A 14,847-nucleotide genomic window follows, 5' to 3' on the forward strand; every position below is an offset into this window, starting at 1 on the left:
CCAGTCCACTCATCATCTTCATAGCCCTCCGCTGGACTCTCTCCAGTAGTTCCTGGAGTGAGGATGTGCAGGCTGTTGTTCAGTAACAGGTCCTTCTGCTTTGGGGAAACGTGCTGGTCCGTTACTTGGCTCTTTCGTGCTCTGCTAGGTATTCTTTTTTATTTGGTCAGTTGCTGTGGGTCAGCACGCAGTCAGTACCCAGCCTGTATTTCTGGCCATTTGACCAAGGCCACAGCAGTAACTGTACCCCGGGTTCAAACCTATGATCATCTCATGACTCTTCCTGAGGATATGAACTGTGGCTGAATGCGGATCAGAGGGGTGTGTTCTACAGCAGCTTTCTATTTGCTGCTGATAACGCTTCCTAAGGCAGCTCAGGATGTAGTCAGCCGCCTTTGCCAGTGGGGCAGACTTGCTGAATCAGGTCCAACCTGTTGTCCACCAGGAACCCCACTTCTTTTTCTGCAAAGTGCCTTTCCAGACAGTTGGCCCCCAGCATGTGCTGGAGCATGGGGTTATTCCTCCTGATGTGCAGGACTTGGCATTGCTCTCGTTTGAACTTCGTGAGATTCCTGTTGGCCCATTTCTCCAGCCTGTCGAGGTTCCTCTGAATTGGCAGCATGCCCATCTGGTCTACCAACCACTCCTTCTGGTTTTGTTATTGTAGCTTGACTATTGTATCAGTAGTTTGACTAGCTACGGTTCTCTTCAAAGCGGTTTTTGGTTTGAAACTGCCTGTTGGCTTTTCCTGAAATGGTGTTTTTTTCACTTTAATTTATTTTTGAAGTGTTTACTTTTCAATTCTGACATAAGAATGCCAACACATAAGACTCTATTGATGTGACTTTTACAGGGGCATTTGCCATTTGCTGTAGTAGGAAGTATGGAAGAGGTGAAAATCGGAAACAAAATAGTGAGAGCTCGTCAGTACTCTTGGGGCATTGTACAAGGTAAATGAGTCCTCAAAGGTATTTTGTTGTTGTTGAAGTATAAAATTCGGTACTAAAGGGGCTGATATTATCCCCTGATGCCATATTGATTGTATTTTGGATCAACAGTTTAAGGAGTTTAGCAATTAATACCTGAGGTGTACACTAACTGGTAGTTTCATCAGCACTGATGCATCGCTGGAATCAAGCTGTGAGATGGCGTATGTAATACTTGGGTGGGTTAGTATGGTGGCAGTGCCTCTAGCACTACCAAATTTCAAAGTTTGGTGATTGTCACTAAAGAGGGGGGGGAAAAGAGAGAAATTTATTGTTGTGCAACTTGGAACAGGAAATCAGGATGTGTTGGAACATGTTCAGCAGTACTTACACTTAGTACTTCAATGTGTATGTTAGAAATTATAAGAGGTATAATAAAGAATAAGGTACCTTTTCCTGGAAGTATAATTAGTAAAAAAAATAAATTAATCTCAACATTGTTTAAAATATATTTTGACAATTTTTCTATTTAGGCATAATAATGAAATCTTCCTCTTTTAACTGATTAGTGGAAAATGAGAACCACTGTGACTTTGTAAAGCTTCGCAAGATGCTTATTTGCACAAATATGGAAGACTTAAGAGAGCAGACTCATGCACGACATTATGAGTTGTACAGACGCTGCAGACTGGAGGAGATGGGCTTCAGGGACATTAGCCCTGAGAACAAACCAGTCAGGTAAAGGACTTCATGTGTAGCGCTTGCTTTCAGCATCTATTCACTTCACCTTTGACTGTATCAACCCAATACAAAGCAGGGTTCATATACGGAATAGGTTTTCTAAGAGGGAAAGAATTGGGTTTTATTTTAGTCAGAGTAAGCGTAGCATCATAGAATCATAGAATGGTTTGGGCTGGAAGGGACCTTTAGAGGCCATCTGGTCCAACCCCCCTGCAGTGAGCAGGGACACCTTTAGCCAGATCAGGTTGCTCAGAGCCCCGTCCAACCTGACCTGGAATGTTTCCAGGGATGGGGCTTCTACCACCTCTCTGGGCAACCTGTGCCAGTGCTTCACCACCCTCAGTGTAAAAAATGTATTCCTTATATCTAGTCTGAATCTGCCCTCTTTTAGTTTGAAACCATTACTCCTTGTCCTATCACAGCAGGCCCTTCTAAAAAGTTTGCCCCCATGGCAATGGGGGATGGTTTTGTTTGGAAGGGACCTTAAAGATCGTCTAGTTCTAACCCCCCTGCCACGGGCAAGTATGTAGCTGTTCGTTCAGTTGTCTTCATGGAGAAGTATATCAGATTATATAAGCATTGCTTTTAAAGGCATACAAGCTAGTTGTATTTCTGAAATCTTTCTCTTTTAGAATAAACCTGGGGATTTTAATTTTTGTCATGGAGAATGTCAATTTTCTTCAGGTACATGCACTTTATGCCTTTTAAATTAGGTTCATTATATATTAGCATACTGGTTTACTTTCTGTCTTAATAATGTCTGATTCTGAGCAATGGTTTGGTTGGACTCAAAGTTCAGAAGGAACTGAAGCAAAAACTTCGACAAAATCATTGGCTATGTTGTTGGCTTCCCCCATGATCTGCCATAATAACAAATGTCTAGCCTTTTCAGGTCAAGAAATCTCCTGCTAGGCTGTAGGAAGTTAACAGAGGATTCTAGAGCGAAGTTAAGCAGAGGCTTAGAGACGCTGAGTTGTTTCATGTAGTAAAGCTGCCTTCTGCAGGAGGTATTTACAATTTCTATATCCAGTTAGTTTAATACTTTATTTCCAATTCTGTTGTCTCCCTCTTCCAACTTCCTTTGGTTGTTTTATGCATGGGGCTGTATTTTGTAAGTGGTTAGAATCCTGATGGGGAAGAACTGATGCTTCAGGAGTTGTTCAAGCCTTCATGGTTTAGCAAAGTGCTATTATTGCATGGTCATGGGGGGAAATACCGACTTAAACCAGACATGAAAACAAAATACAGCTTTGCATTAAAACCAGTTTCTAGTGCTTTGAACCAACTGGTTTGTTCCCTTCTTGTTTTACTTAGTGATCAGATTGTCTTTACCCATTCTGTTCTGGTAAAAGTAAATAAATTGCTTTTAAATGTCTTCCCTCCAAATAGTTTTTAGTGGCTTAAATTCTTTGCTTTCACCTGTACCTTGCACACAAGTGCTAAGGCAGTTGCAGTTACTGTAACTCATAGAGTGTTGATGGAGGAGCATCTCTTTCACTTTGCTAGGTCTAATATATATGTTGTTCAAACAATAATAATTAAATAAGGTTAATGTGGCCAAGGAAGATGCTGGATGTAGGCACTTCTTTCTGAAGTCTTAACAGCAAGGCTCATTTAAAGGTTAGCTCATTTAGATGATCTTGAGCTGACCATGAATCACTGTGATCTCCTGATGTTTCTTCTGACTTAACAAGAAAGGAGTAAATCCTTTTCATTACCTAGAGAACCAAAGGTGAACGAAGTTTAAAACCAACTGCAACTGACCATAGACTTCTCTCACTGGGTTTAGGTGTAAGTTGAAGAACATACACTAACAGCTGGTATCTTGTTATCTTTGTCTAGGAAAAGAGATTTTTTTAGAGATTTGTTCATGGCAATATTGACTGCAGTACCTTTGTCTTTTCTGAACTTGAATTTCACAATATACGGCCATTGCAAATTAGGAGTTAAATTATAAAAATGATGATCAGCAGAACTGTTTTCTTCCACAAACACAAGGATTGTCTTTGTAAAACCCCTAAACAGTTTGCATTTTACTAACGGTATGAAGTGTCAGGTTTGTATCATAATGCCATGGTATTTTACACTTCAGAAGTTGGTTTAGGAGTAGGTTGCTTCGTGGAGACAGAGAAAAGCTGGTGTGTTGTTTTTATGTATGGCCCGCTAAATGTCAGTTTATTGAGAGCTTTGTGGCGAGACAATACTCTTAATAATCAGTTTTGGTAAATTGCATCTGTTGAAAATGTAATTGTTTTGTAAGAATGAGAATAGGTGTTCCATAAGAATCTAGGAAAAGTAACTTTTTCCCAAATTTACTGCAGCAGGAAGAGAAAAGTGAGTCTGGATCTAGGATGTGTCATTGTCCCTCAGCTATGTGGCAAAGTGAGTGACTCTGAGGTCTGAAGGAGAAGGCATTTGGTCTTTCGGGAGAGACATTTTGATAGCATAAACAGGAAAGAGAATTTAGGGGATCTGTATGTAGTGTAATTAGCAGACTAATGTAGCCTTACCCATAAGGTGTTTCATGAGGCTACTGAGGAAACGATAAAGAGTGTCATCCTCAGCACGTGGTAGAAAACATCTGTTTCCAGAGAGGCAGTTCAGTGCTTCCCATTTTGCTGACTTGTATATTTAAATAGCTTTCAGAATAGGGATTACCCTGTTCTTTAGGCAAAAATGTGTCATTAAATTGCCATCCTCTTTGTCCTTAAAGATGTTTACAGTATACATACATGGGTTCTAAGAACTGTAGTTTTAAAGTATAGTTAATATTGCATAGTGGTATATGACTGATGATTAAAATTTCATGCTACTTGTGTAAATAATGATCAAAATGAATGTTGAGAAGTCATATTTTGTGTCTGTGATGTAGCTGTCTACATACTAAACTGGGTGATCTGAAATGGGTTATTTTATGTAAATTTAGAAAATTTCTGCTAGACTTGCATAATTGACTGATTTTACTGCACTAGGGTTTGTAGCATTTGAACATTGACACTTGAGTAGCTAACATGCCCTGCCTTTTGGCATGTCGTGAAAAAGTTGCCTGTGAAGTTCCTGTACCGCTCTTTTGGATTTAAAAGTACAACAGTAGTTTATTCATCCAAAATTGTATGCCACTGCAAAGCAAAACCAGTAATTCTTGGATTTTCAGCTACCTTGTGAGGTAAGTTGCAGGCAGACATCTGTAAAGGCTTTCACTCTTACATGTGAAAAAACATGTTGGCAAGCTTTATTTTTTTTATGGGAGACATGGAAAGAGATGGTTTCAGCACAAAACTGAAAAATATATTTACATCTTGATTGCTAGGTGTGAGGAGGGAAAAGATAGTAGTAGTCTGAAGTGACTGTCTTTTGTACGCTTTTAAAAATACCCATTCCCTAATCCTCTATTTTTTGTGAATTTGTTTAGTAATAACGATGTTTTAATTTAATTTCTTTGCAATTGCATTCTAAGAACTTTTTCATTAACCAGATTTCCAGGGAAAATGAAGTTTACGTGATCAGTCTGTTAGTCTCTCCATGGTAATTTATGAACCAACTCTCCGTTTTCAAACTTCAGTAAAGGGTTGGGTGCATCCAGGGGATTACATGGTTAGTGTTCTCACTGCAGGAAAAGCAGAAGACTTCTGCCTCTACCAGTTGTTGGCCAGCCAGTGTGTGTTTGCTGTCAGTAAATCATTTCCTCTGGACGAAGGACTGTCTTTTGAAGCTCTTGGAAGCCTGGTAGTACTGCAGTAGGATGAGAAGGTCATGGGTGATTTGGAGATAGCTAAGGGTACTGCACGTGGAAGATCTATGTGAGGACTCACAGTAAGTAAAGAATATTTAGGAAGTATGGAGGGACACTAATTGTATAGTTAAAAAGGTGTAAGGATGTAGGTAGGACTTAGGGTATTACAGTCATTAAGAGAATAGAACATTAAATCATCCATAGGAATTTGAGTTATTAATTCTGCTGCTTTCAGGACAGCTGGTTTATATTGGCATTTTATCAAACTATTATTTATTTAAATTGGGTAACAATTAGCATAACTTATATCAATGGGTAATTGGGAACTTGCTCAATCTCGTTCGTATGCCTTGCAAAAACAATATATGAAACTTTTTTTGTGAAGAGTTCAGTCTTATAGTGGGGTATCACTCCAAAAGGTTATGAGTTATGTACCATATTGGATTAAAATATAACATGTGGTAAACCACTTTAAAAATGAAGAATCCACCATATGGTGCTTCAGGGAATAAATGGAATACCGTCTGAGGATAAACTTAGTCGTACAGGTATAATTTGGTTTCCAAGCCATGAAAAGCAACCAATCAGGAATGGGCTTGGAAAGCCTGTTATGACAAAATTTATGTAATGAAGTCAGCGGATAGCAGAGTATTTGGGAGGGTGGTTTATGCATTTGATGCAGTATCTTCTGGATATAAAATCCAGGAAGTGATTTTATTGTCATTTTTTAATACTTAACATTGGGATTTGCATTTCTTTGTTGTTGTTGAAAAGTAAGGATAGACCTTTTTTGTGTGTGGATGGTCTAGTCCTGCCTTTTTGATGGTTCCATTATGTCCATTAGGAACATGAATTCCTAGTTTCGAGTCACTCTCAGCAAGAGATAATTGCTGAGTTGTCCTGAATGGAAAAATTTGGAATAGTTGGAAACCGAAAACTAGACATAAAGCCAAACCAACTTCTGAATTTACACACACCTAGTAAGCTTAGATGTTTGCAAGGGAGGGGAGGTTCACTAGTGTTTTGAAGTTGGACATTTTCTAAGTTCATTTTCCGGTCTAAGCTGTGTTGTTGCTTGTTGCTTAAGGGGACATTCTTTTTTTGAAAGAAGGTAATAGGCAAGGGTCTGCTGAAAAAAGCTGAAGATTGGTATTCAGGCTGTGTGCTTGCCTAGTTGGATTCCCTGATGTCTATCATTATCTTGTTTAGTTGTTTTTCTGTGGTCATAATTACAATTTGTTCTTCATCATAATTGCAGTTAAACGTAATTGTAACATAAACATCTCAGTTTCTCAGTGTGTGCAATTATATGTTCCATGCTTTATCTGTCCCTGAAACGGGGCTATTCAGACCTTGCAGTTCTTGAACAAAAACATCTTTATTTTTCAGTCGTCCTTTGAGGATGACGACAGAAGAACAAGAAGGATTCAGGAAAGTGAATAAGTTTACGTGTAGAGGAAGGTTGATGTGACTCTAGTTGTCTTTGCTAAGTAAGGAAACCAACTGTCTGAAAGGCTGTTAGACTTCTTCTTTAGGAAGTCACTTGGGAGTGGAGTTCATCTGACCAATTGCAGACCTTTGCATTTGAGCTAAGTATTTTAACCTCCTTATGGTAGGATGGAACTGCATCCGAAAAACCTGTTTTTCATGCCTCCACTGGGAAAATGGTAATTATTTAGATTACCACATCCTCAGTGCTGCTTAATATCAACTTAGGTAGTTCACTGGGTCAAGGGACCTTGCTAAAAATACTTGCCACTAGTTTAACTGTAAAATTTTGTAGTTTTCCTGATATACCTTAATTGATAGTTGAATATTATGAAAAAAGCTACAACTCTAATTTTCAAATTTGAAAGCTTTTTAAAATTTAAATAAACAAAGTGTAAAATATTGTGTAAATATCTGTGTTGTTCAAAGTGCACAAACATTGTGTTTCACTAAGGGTTGAATTCACTTCAGTCAGAGTCATTATTTATGAACATAACATGTTTGATTTGCATCTTTATGTTTAGGCTTCCATGTTCTAAATCTTATGCAGATACAAAAACTGTATGTCACAGCAATGCTTCTGTAGAAAGGTGGGTGACAGTGCTGTTAGGAGTTATGTAATGGATTAGTAAGGTGCAGGCTTCCTTCACAATCCCTTCCCTTCCTCCAAAACCTCAATAAGAATACATTATTTAAATAATTATTTTTAACAACTTAATTTTGCAAGTGGTTTCTAGAAGTCCAACCCAGAAGAATGAGAGAACCTGTGAATTTGATTTTCATAATGTGCTGTATGAGAAGCAGTGAAACCGGTCTTCAGGTAAACTGAAAAGTGTTTTACTGTGAGCAGTGGATGCAGTAATGTTGAAAGGGTCGGCTTAAGATCTGGTGAATTATTTTTCCCTCCTCCCCAAACCTCCTAAAACCAAAGACTGTTTGGATCATTATGTTGCTGATATGCCAAACACAGAAGAGGAAAGTTTGTTATAGTTTTGTCTTTGTGATTTCCGGAAGAATTCAGTCCAGGGTGAGGGGGGATTTAAAAGTACAGTAATTTGATTACTTAGTAAATCCAGTGTCTTCAAAGTTAATCTTTTACTAATTTCAAGAGAAAATCGGTTTTACCTGATAAACTAGCTTAGGTTGAGTCTAAAGACGTCCACATAATGAAGTGAAGGCGCAATTGCAACATGTTAGCTTAGTCTAGCGCTTGCTCTAGTGGCTTTATTGCACCAAAGGCAGCACGTTAGCTAGCAGAACTGACACAGGGCCCAAACGTGTGTCTGGTGAGATTGCTAGCACTTGAAAAACCTGTGCTGTAGCTTTATTGTGAGATTGCTAGCCCTTGAAAAACCTGTGCTGTAGCTTTATTGTTATTACCTATGCCGTCTAAACTTAAAGATAGTGTGAATTAATATACCTGTGTGAAAACCATGCCCTTGTTTCACATGGTAGATAAAATTTCAGGATGACTTAAGTTACTTCACAGCTGATAAAAAAAACCCCAAACCTAAACCCGAAAAGGTGGTTGTTCTAAATTTGTTTTGTTGTAATGTATTTCTCAAAGAAGATAGAATAGGAAAAGTGCTCTGACCTTGAGATCTTACAGACATTAACTCTGCATGTGCATTTTCAAGGTGGTTCTTCTCTCTCTTTAGATTATACTTTGAATACAAATAAGAAACTTTAGGATTGGGAAACTGCTTAGTAATCATAAATTGAAATATAGGAGAGCGCTGTTTAAGCTTACTGTTGCTCTAAATAAGTAAGTTTTCAGATGTCCTTTTTTGTAAGTCTTTGCATTTATAAACTGTTTTAGTAGAAACAGTAAAAGATTTAAACACTGGTAGAAAAGCGTGTATGTGTATTAAAAATATAAAGCAAATTTAAATATTTGATATACATATATATTTATCTTACATCCGAGTGGAAGGCATGAGGTACCTGGCAAAAGACAGTAACTCACGATAGCTGAGAAGGGCTGGCTAGTCAGCACTCAGGAAGTGTTAGAAGAGATGACTGGTGTGAGAGAATATCCCCAGAATAAAGAACTAGAACATTATCCGTGTTTTGATCCGTTCATAAGCCCTATGTCCTACAAGATACTGGGCAGATCCTTTTGGTTTTTGGAATAACCATTAGCACAGCTCTGATCTACCGCTTCTGCCTCTCTGGAATCTTGTGCCTTAGAGAAGTCTGTGGTAAATGTTTTATTGGAAGAACTTGTGTCATTTAGCAGCTATACTTTTCAAAAGTAACGGGCTCTTTGGTGTATGACATACATCCATGTACAAGCTCCATTCCTTTTTTGCTGAAAAGCAGGACTTTTCCTGCCAGCACTGTGGTGATGGCAGTGGTAGTATAGACCCTGAAAATGTCAAACCTCTAGTAGTAGATGACTAAATTACTAGCATCTTTTAATTTGCTATGATATGCTTTGATATGAAAGAAGTTTCTTAATTTCAAGTACCTGTTTTGGGAGGAAAAAAAATGTATACTGAAATGTCTAGTAGAGTAACTTTAAAAAAAAAAAGGGGGGGGGGGGAAGGGAGGCATAGATTTAAAAATAAAGAAACGTTTTAATTACTTGCTGTTTTGTTCTGTTACCAGATATTTGCTCAATGATCTGAACTAATTTACACCTCCTATATAATTTCAAATATAGGTTTGGTATATTAGCTTCTGGGAGACATGATTCAGGAAAAAACAAGCAGGTTTTGGCTGATGAAGGTTGGAAAGTAACCCTACTTTTTGGATGTTGAAGCACTTAGGAAATTCTGTTTATTCTATATTAATGTAACTGCCGCATTTAAATTTTGACATTACATAGAGTGCTGTATATTTTGGAGGTCCCACTGGTTTCCTTCCTTTTCATATAGGAATAATTAGTTTGTTATTTGTGTCAATGCTCCAGATGCATCATTTTCGTAATGACCTATTCTGAGACCGGGGTTTTACAATGCGGAAATATTGGGGGATTTTTCTGGCAATTTCAGTGTCTTACTAATAAATAACTTAAAGAAAAAGGTTATGCATACATGTTGGAGGCAAAAGTTATAACTCCAGTCTTTTAGAATGTGAGATTCCTGAAGTGCTGTATTTTCTTTGGAATGTAAATTGCCCAGGAGCTGTTAGCATAAATAATTTTACTCAGGGTGGTTTACTTAAATCCAAATTTAGAAAGGTAAGATTCTTTCTTCTGTTTAGGTTTGTTTGTGAATTTTTATGTGGGGGACTGCAGAAACTAGTATTTCAGATTAATATTAATTGTTCAAATAATGTTCCAGAACTTTGGTTTTCCACATTAAGTAAAGCGGTGTGCTGGAGACTTGCTTACGGTGCTGGAGAGTTGCTTACGTTTTTGGACTTCAGTCTACAGGAAGCCTACAAGGTAAAGAGGCATGAGTTCTACCTTGAACTGCAAAGAAAAGAGGAGGAGATGAGACAACAGTTTGTGCAGAGAGTGAAGGAGAAAGAAGCAATATTGAAAGAAGCAGAGCAACAGGTAAGCATGCCTGTTAGTCTTGAGTTTGTTTGCTGAGATTTGGAACAGTTTAGTTCTTAGCAAAATCACAACTAGCTGATATTTATAATTTCCTAGTATTTTGAGGGTGGTAATGCTTAAAATCAAAAGCAGATTGATTACACAGATTGATTGGATTAGGAGATTGATTAGACACAAGCAAACAGGAGAACAAGTCTTACGAGGAGTGGCTGAGGGCACTGGGGTTGTTTAGCCTGGAGAAGAGGAGCCTGAGGGGAGACCTTATTGCTCTCTACAGCCTCCTGAAAGGAGGTTGTAGTGAGGTGGGTGTTGGTCTCTTCTCACTAGTAACAAGCGATAGGACAAGAGGAAATGGCCTCAAGTTGCCGTTTAAGGGCAACTCAAGGTAGGTTTAGATTGGACATTAGGAAAAATTTCTTCACTGATAGGGTTGTCAGGCATTGGAACAGGCTGCCCAGGGGGGTGGTGGATCCCACCCACCATCCCTGGATATTTAGAAGACGTGTAGTTGTGGCACTTAAGAACATGGTTTACTGGTGGACTTGGCAGTGCTAGATTAGCATTTGGACTTGGTGATCTTAAAGGTCTTTTCCAACCTAAACGATTCTGTGGTCCTATAAATAGCAGTCTCTTTTTGGAAGGAGGGAGCTTATGGTCTAAAGGCTTTGGTGGATAGCTGGGACAAGTCAATAGAGTAGGAGGTGATAATGGTGAAGTAAGAGAGTGATGAATATAATTGTTGCATGTTTCTTTGTCTTCTCTAGCAGTATGCTGAGAAACATTGGTATGCCACAGCAGCACAGTAGGTGCTTTTCATGCATAGGGTGCTCTGTAAAAATCAAGATTACAGGAAAGAATCCTATGGGTTGTTTTTCAGCCCAAGAGAGTGAGGCATGTATGTTTGTATGACCTCCAGGTTCAGTTATTAAATATAAGCTCAACCCTCATGTTGAGAGGTTTGAAAGTGGGGGTGTTTCTTGGTTTGGTTTTGGTTTGTTTTTAAAATGTTATCTATTCCTAGCTGCCTTAAGAATATTTGGAGATGTGGAACATTTCTTGAATATGTTGTTGAAGATTTAGTTGTGTCAAGCTGGACTGGCAAAGCAGGATCTCCTTATCTGCTTTCTGCCAGACTCTATCATGGTCATATGTATTTATATTCAAACACTGGTTTAACTGAAATTGGAAACCTGTGTATATTTATTAATGTTCTTTTCTGTACTTCAGTCTCCCAGCAAAGATGTAACAATTTTTGTGAAGTGTTCAGATGCATGTTTTAAATAAGAAAGCGGCTTAATAATTTGTTTTCTAGATCTGCTAAGTCCCACATGCTGCTTGTGGAGGAAAAAAATCAGGTTCAGTCCTTCTCAGTATGAGGCTATCCAATTGGAAGAATAGTTGGCTCTGTTCAAAGTGGGTTCAGCTAGGTCTTACACAGTATCTGTGGTGCCCTTTGATGTTGTCCTTCTCTGATCTATACCAGGTGGTTTGTAAGCTCTGCATATTTAAATTGAATTATGGGTATTAGTTTTCTCAGTTGCTGATATGGCAAAGTCATTCCTAAAGAGCATTTGTCATATACTCTTGCTGCTCTTTCTCTGAGAAGTGTGTATGTGTATCTGGAAAAGAAAGAAAAAGAGGAATTTCTGTTGTACCTAAAGGTTGCTTTCTCATCCTTCGTTTAGAGGAAACTTGTAGGTGCAATGTGCAGCGTTACCACTCCTGAGACATACAGTCGCTTAAGACCTCACTGTTCTACCCTGAATATTTTCATTAGTATATCTGGTTTTGCAATGCATCTGGTTAACTATTGCAATGAAATAAATAAATGAATAGTATACATACATACACACATATTTATAAAATCTGACAGCTCTGCTGTGTAGAACAGGCATATTGATACATTTATAATCTCAGTTATTTCTTAGTTCTTTTTTGCAAAAAATGGAAATCAACCTCTCTGATTTCTGTACCTGTATAGCTGCACTCAGGTTGAGTTACACCAGTACAGATGGATACAGAAGCAGGATTCTAGGAGAGTTTGTATGTGGGGAGGTGGGAGGTGAGGAAGGGTGAAGCACCCTTTGGTTATCATGTGCAACATCACAGTAGGTTTAAACTGATAAGATGCATCTGGAGGGTAAAATCCATTTGTATGTCAAAAGAACAATCAAAGAACAATTACTGCAGAAAAGCAGTTAACTTCTTGCAGCCCACAAGTAACTCCCCCAACCAGACTTAATTGTGTGTGTACATATTAATATATAAATGTAATTAATATACATATTAAATAACATACATACATACATATATATATATATATGTGAAAATGTATACTGGTGTGACTAAAGCATATATGATTCCTTGCCCACCGGGTTTTAGGGGAGTACATTCTACTTGACAGATCCTGATTTAATCCTTCTGTTGGTAATTGTTTCCTTTCTAAATGCCTTGTTATTTTTGATATACTAAAGATACAGTAAAATCTAGTAGGAAATCTAATCTTCACTTAGTGCCTTCCATGGTTTCCACCTGTACTTTGTGTGTAGTAGCCTGGCTTCTGTGGGAACAATCTGGTATGAATAATTATTTTTCTGCATTGCTGTTGTTTAGTCTTACCAGTTTGGGGAAAGAAATGTAATTTCTTACGATTTATAACCCAAATTGAGGGAGGTTTTATTGTTAATTGCAGAGGGGTTTTGTGTTGTGATATCACCACCTTGTGTTACTAGTTGGAAAAACTATTTTTTGTGCTTTCTTTAAACAGGTCCAGGCTAAATTTGAACATCATATGCTAATGCATCAAGAAGTGAAACTGAAGTTAGAGAAAAAGAAAAAAGTTCTAGAAGATGAAATAGTTATGTTTATTGAGAAGAAAGCCAATGCTGAACTACTCCAATCACAAGCATCCGTCTCTACCCCTCTTCTTAGTTTGAAGAGAGACAAGGACCGCAAAAAGTAAGTGCTGATGCTGTTCATTGGAGGCAGCAATAAAAAAATTCTTCACATAGCACTTTTATAGTGCAAATTTCAGTAACATTTCCATTTCTTCCCTCCCACCCACTGCTTTCTTTCTCCGCTCCCAAAAGAAAAGCTCGTATAATTTGGGGAATTTCAGAAATGTATTCAAAAGTAGTCTCCGGAATAATATGCCCAACTTCTTCATATATAAACAATAAATTAAATGTTCAGATATAAACATTAAATTTTTTTGTCTCCTCCAAAACCAGAAGTCAATTAACTTACTAATTTCCTTTCCTGACAGGTTACAACTTTACTGCACATAACGTTTTGTTGGTTACTATCTAACTGCAATTGAAAGCAGGTTTTTTGGTACAGAAATTATTCATAACTGCTAGATTATGAAAATCTTTAGCAGCTAGATGTGTGCACATATTTCCACAAATTTCATCAAGACAGCTTTGACGTTTTTAGGGTCTATGCTAGCAGCCTGCTTGTGTTTTTGCCAAAATTTATTGCATTTCAAGTGATCATAGAATGGTTTGGGTTGGAAGGGACCTCAGAGACCACCTAGTTCCAACCCCCTGCCATGGGCAGGGACACCTTCCACCAGACCAGGTTGCTCAAAGCCCCATCCAGCCTGGCCTTGAACACTGCCAGGGAGGGGGCAGCCACAGATGCTCTGGGCAACCTGGGCCAGTGTCTCACCACCCTCACAGTGAAGAATTTCTTCCTTCTATCTAATCTAAATCTCCCCTCTTTCAGTTTGAAACTGTTACCCCTCCTCCTATCACTACCCTACCTGGTCAAGAGTCCCTCCCCACCTTTCCTGTAGGTCCCCTTTAGGTCCTGGAAGGCAGCTACATGGTCTCTCCGCAGCCTAACCTTACTGAGTTCCTTTTCCTAGCTCCTTTTTCTGGATTTACATATGAAAGTGCAATTCTTGATTACAGAAGTCGTTATCTGTGCTATTATGAGTAACTCTCAACTTCAGAAAATTTTTAGATTTGTTTTCTCTGTTTTGGCTTTATTTCTTCAGAGTATGTTTCAGTTTATATGCTTGCTTTTGTTTTTCAGTCCCAGCTTTACATAATACTGGTGATGGAAGAAACAATATTAAAAATTTCTCTTGAGGAACCAGTTGCTGACAGAGTGCTATAGGAGTTGCGGTTTCTTACAAAAGGATTTGGAAAATGTATCTTGTTGCTGCATGCTGCAAAAGAAGAGTTTTGAAGTATGACCTGTACACTTAACGATGCAGCGATTACTGTCATTGCCATCACAGACTTTCTGTTAGGAGTCTGCCTTGATACGCACTTGCCTTACATTCGTGGTGCCAACCTGTTTTCATTTTAAGTGCATTATACCAAAGAAAATGTCCCTGTCATAAACAGTTCCATTCATAATATGAATGCTGTAGTACAAAAGTATTCAGTGAATAAATCCACTGTTACCTTTCTAAAGAGTTATTTTCATATGGTATAGTATATTAG

The 14,847-nt window shown here is 38.2% G+C and overlaps 1 protein-coding gene across 3 annotated transcripts in view; it reads left to right on the forward strand.

Annotated features, from left to right (window-relative positions):
- The window catches only part of SEPTIN10 (septin 10), a 30,298-nt gene extending 16,943 nt beyond the window's left edge, over positions 1-13,355 (forward strand). For all 3 annotated transcript variants that reach the window (XM_086482118.1, XM_086482119.1, XM_086482121.1), the window contains 4 exons: positions 854-950; positions 1,496-1,664; positions 10,261-10,393; positions 13,161-13,355. In XM_086482118.1, the coding sequence (XP_086338244.1) occupies positions 854-950; positions 1,496-1,664; positions 10,261-10,393; positions 13,161-13,355 (594 nt within the window). The remainder of the gene's footprint in view (positions 1-853; positions 951-1,495; positions 1,665-10,260; positions 10,394-13,160) is intronic.
- Positions 13,356-14,847: the final 1,492 nt, after the last annotated feature.

The sequence above is a fragment of the Leptosomus discolor genome, chromosome 1 (genome assembly GCF_034619465.1).
Source record: "Leptosomus discolor isolate bLepDis1 chromosome 1, bLepDis1.hap2, whole genome shotgun sequence".
Taxonomy (NCBI): Eukaryota; Metazoa; Chordata; class Aves; order Leptosomiformes; family Leptosomidae; genus Leptosomus; species Leptosomus discolor.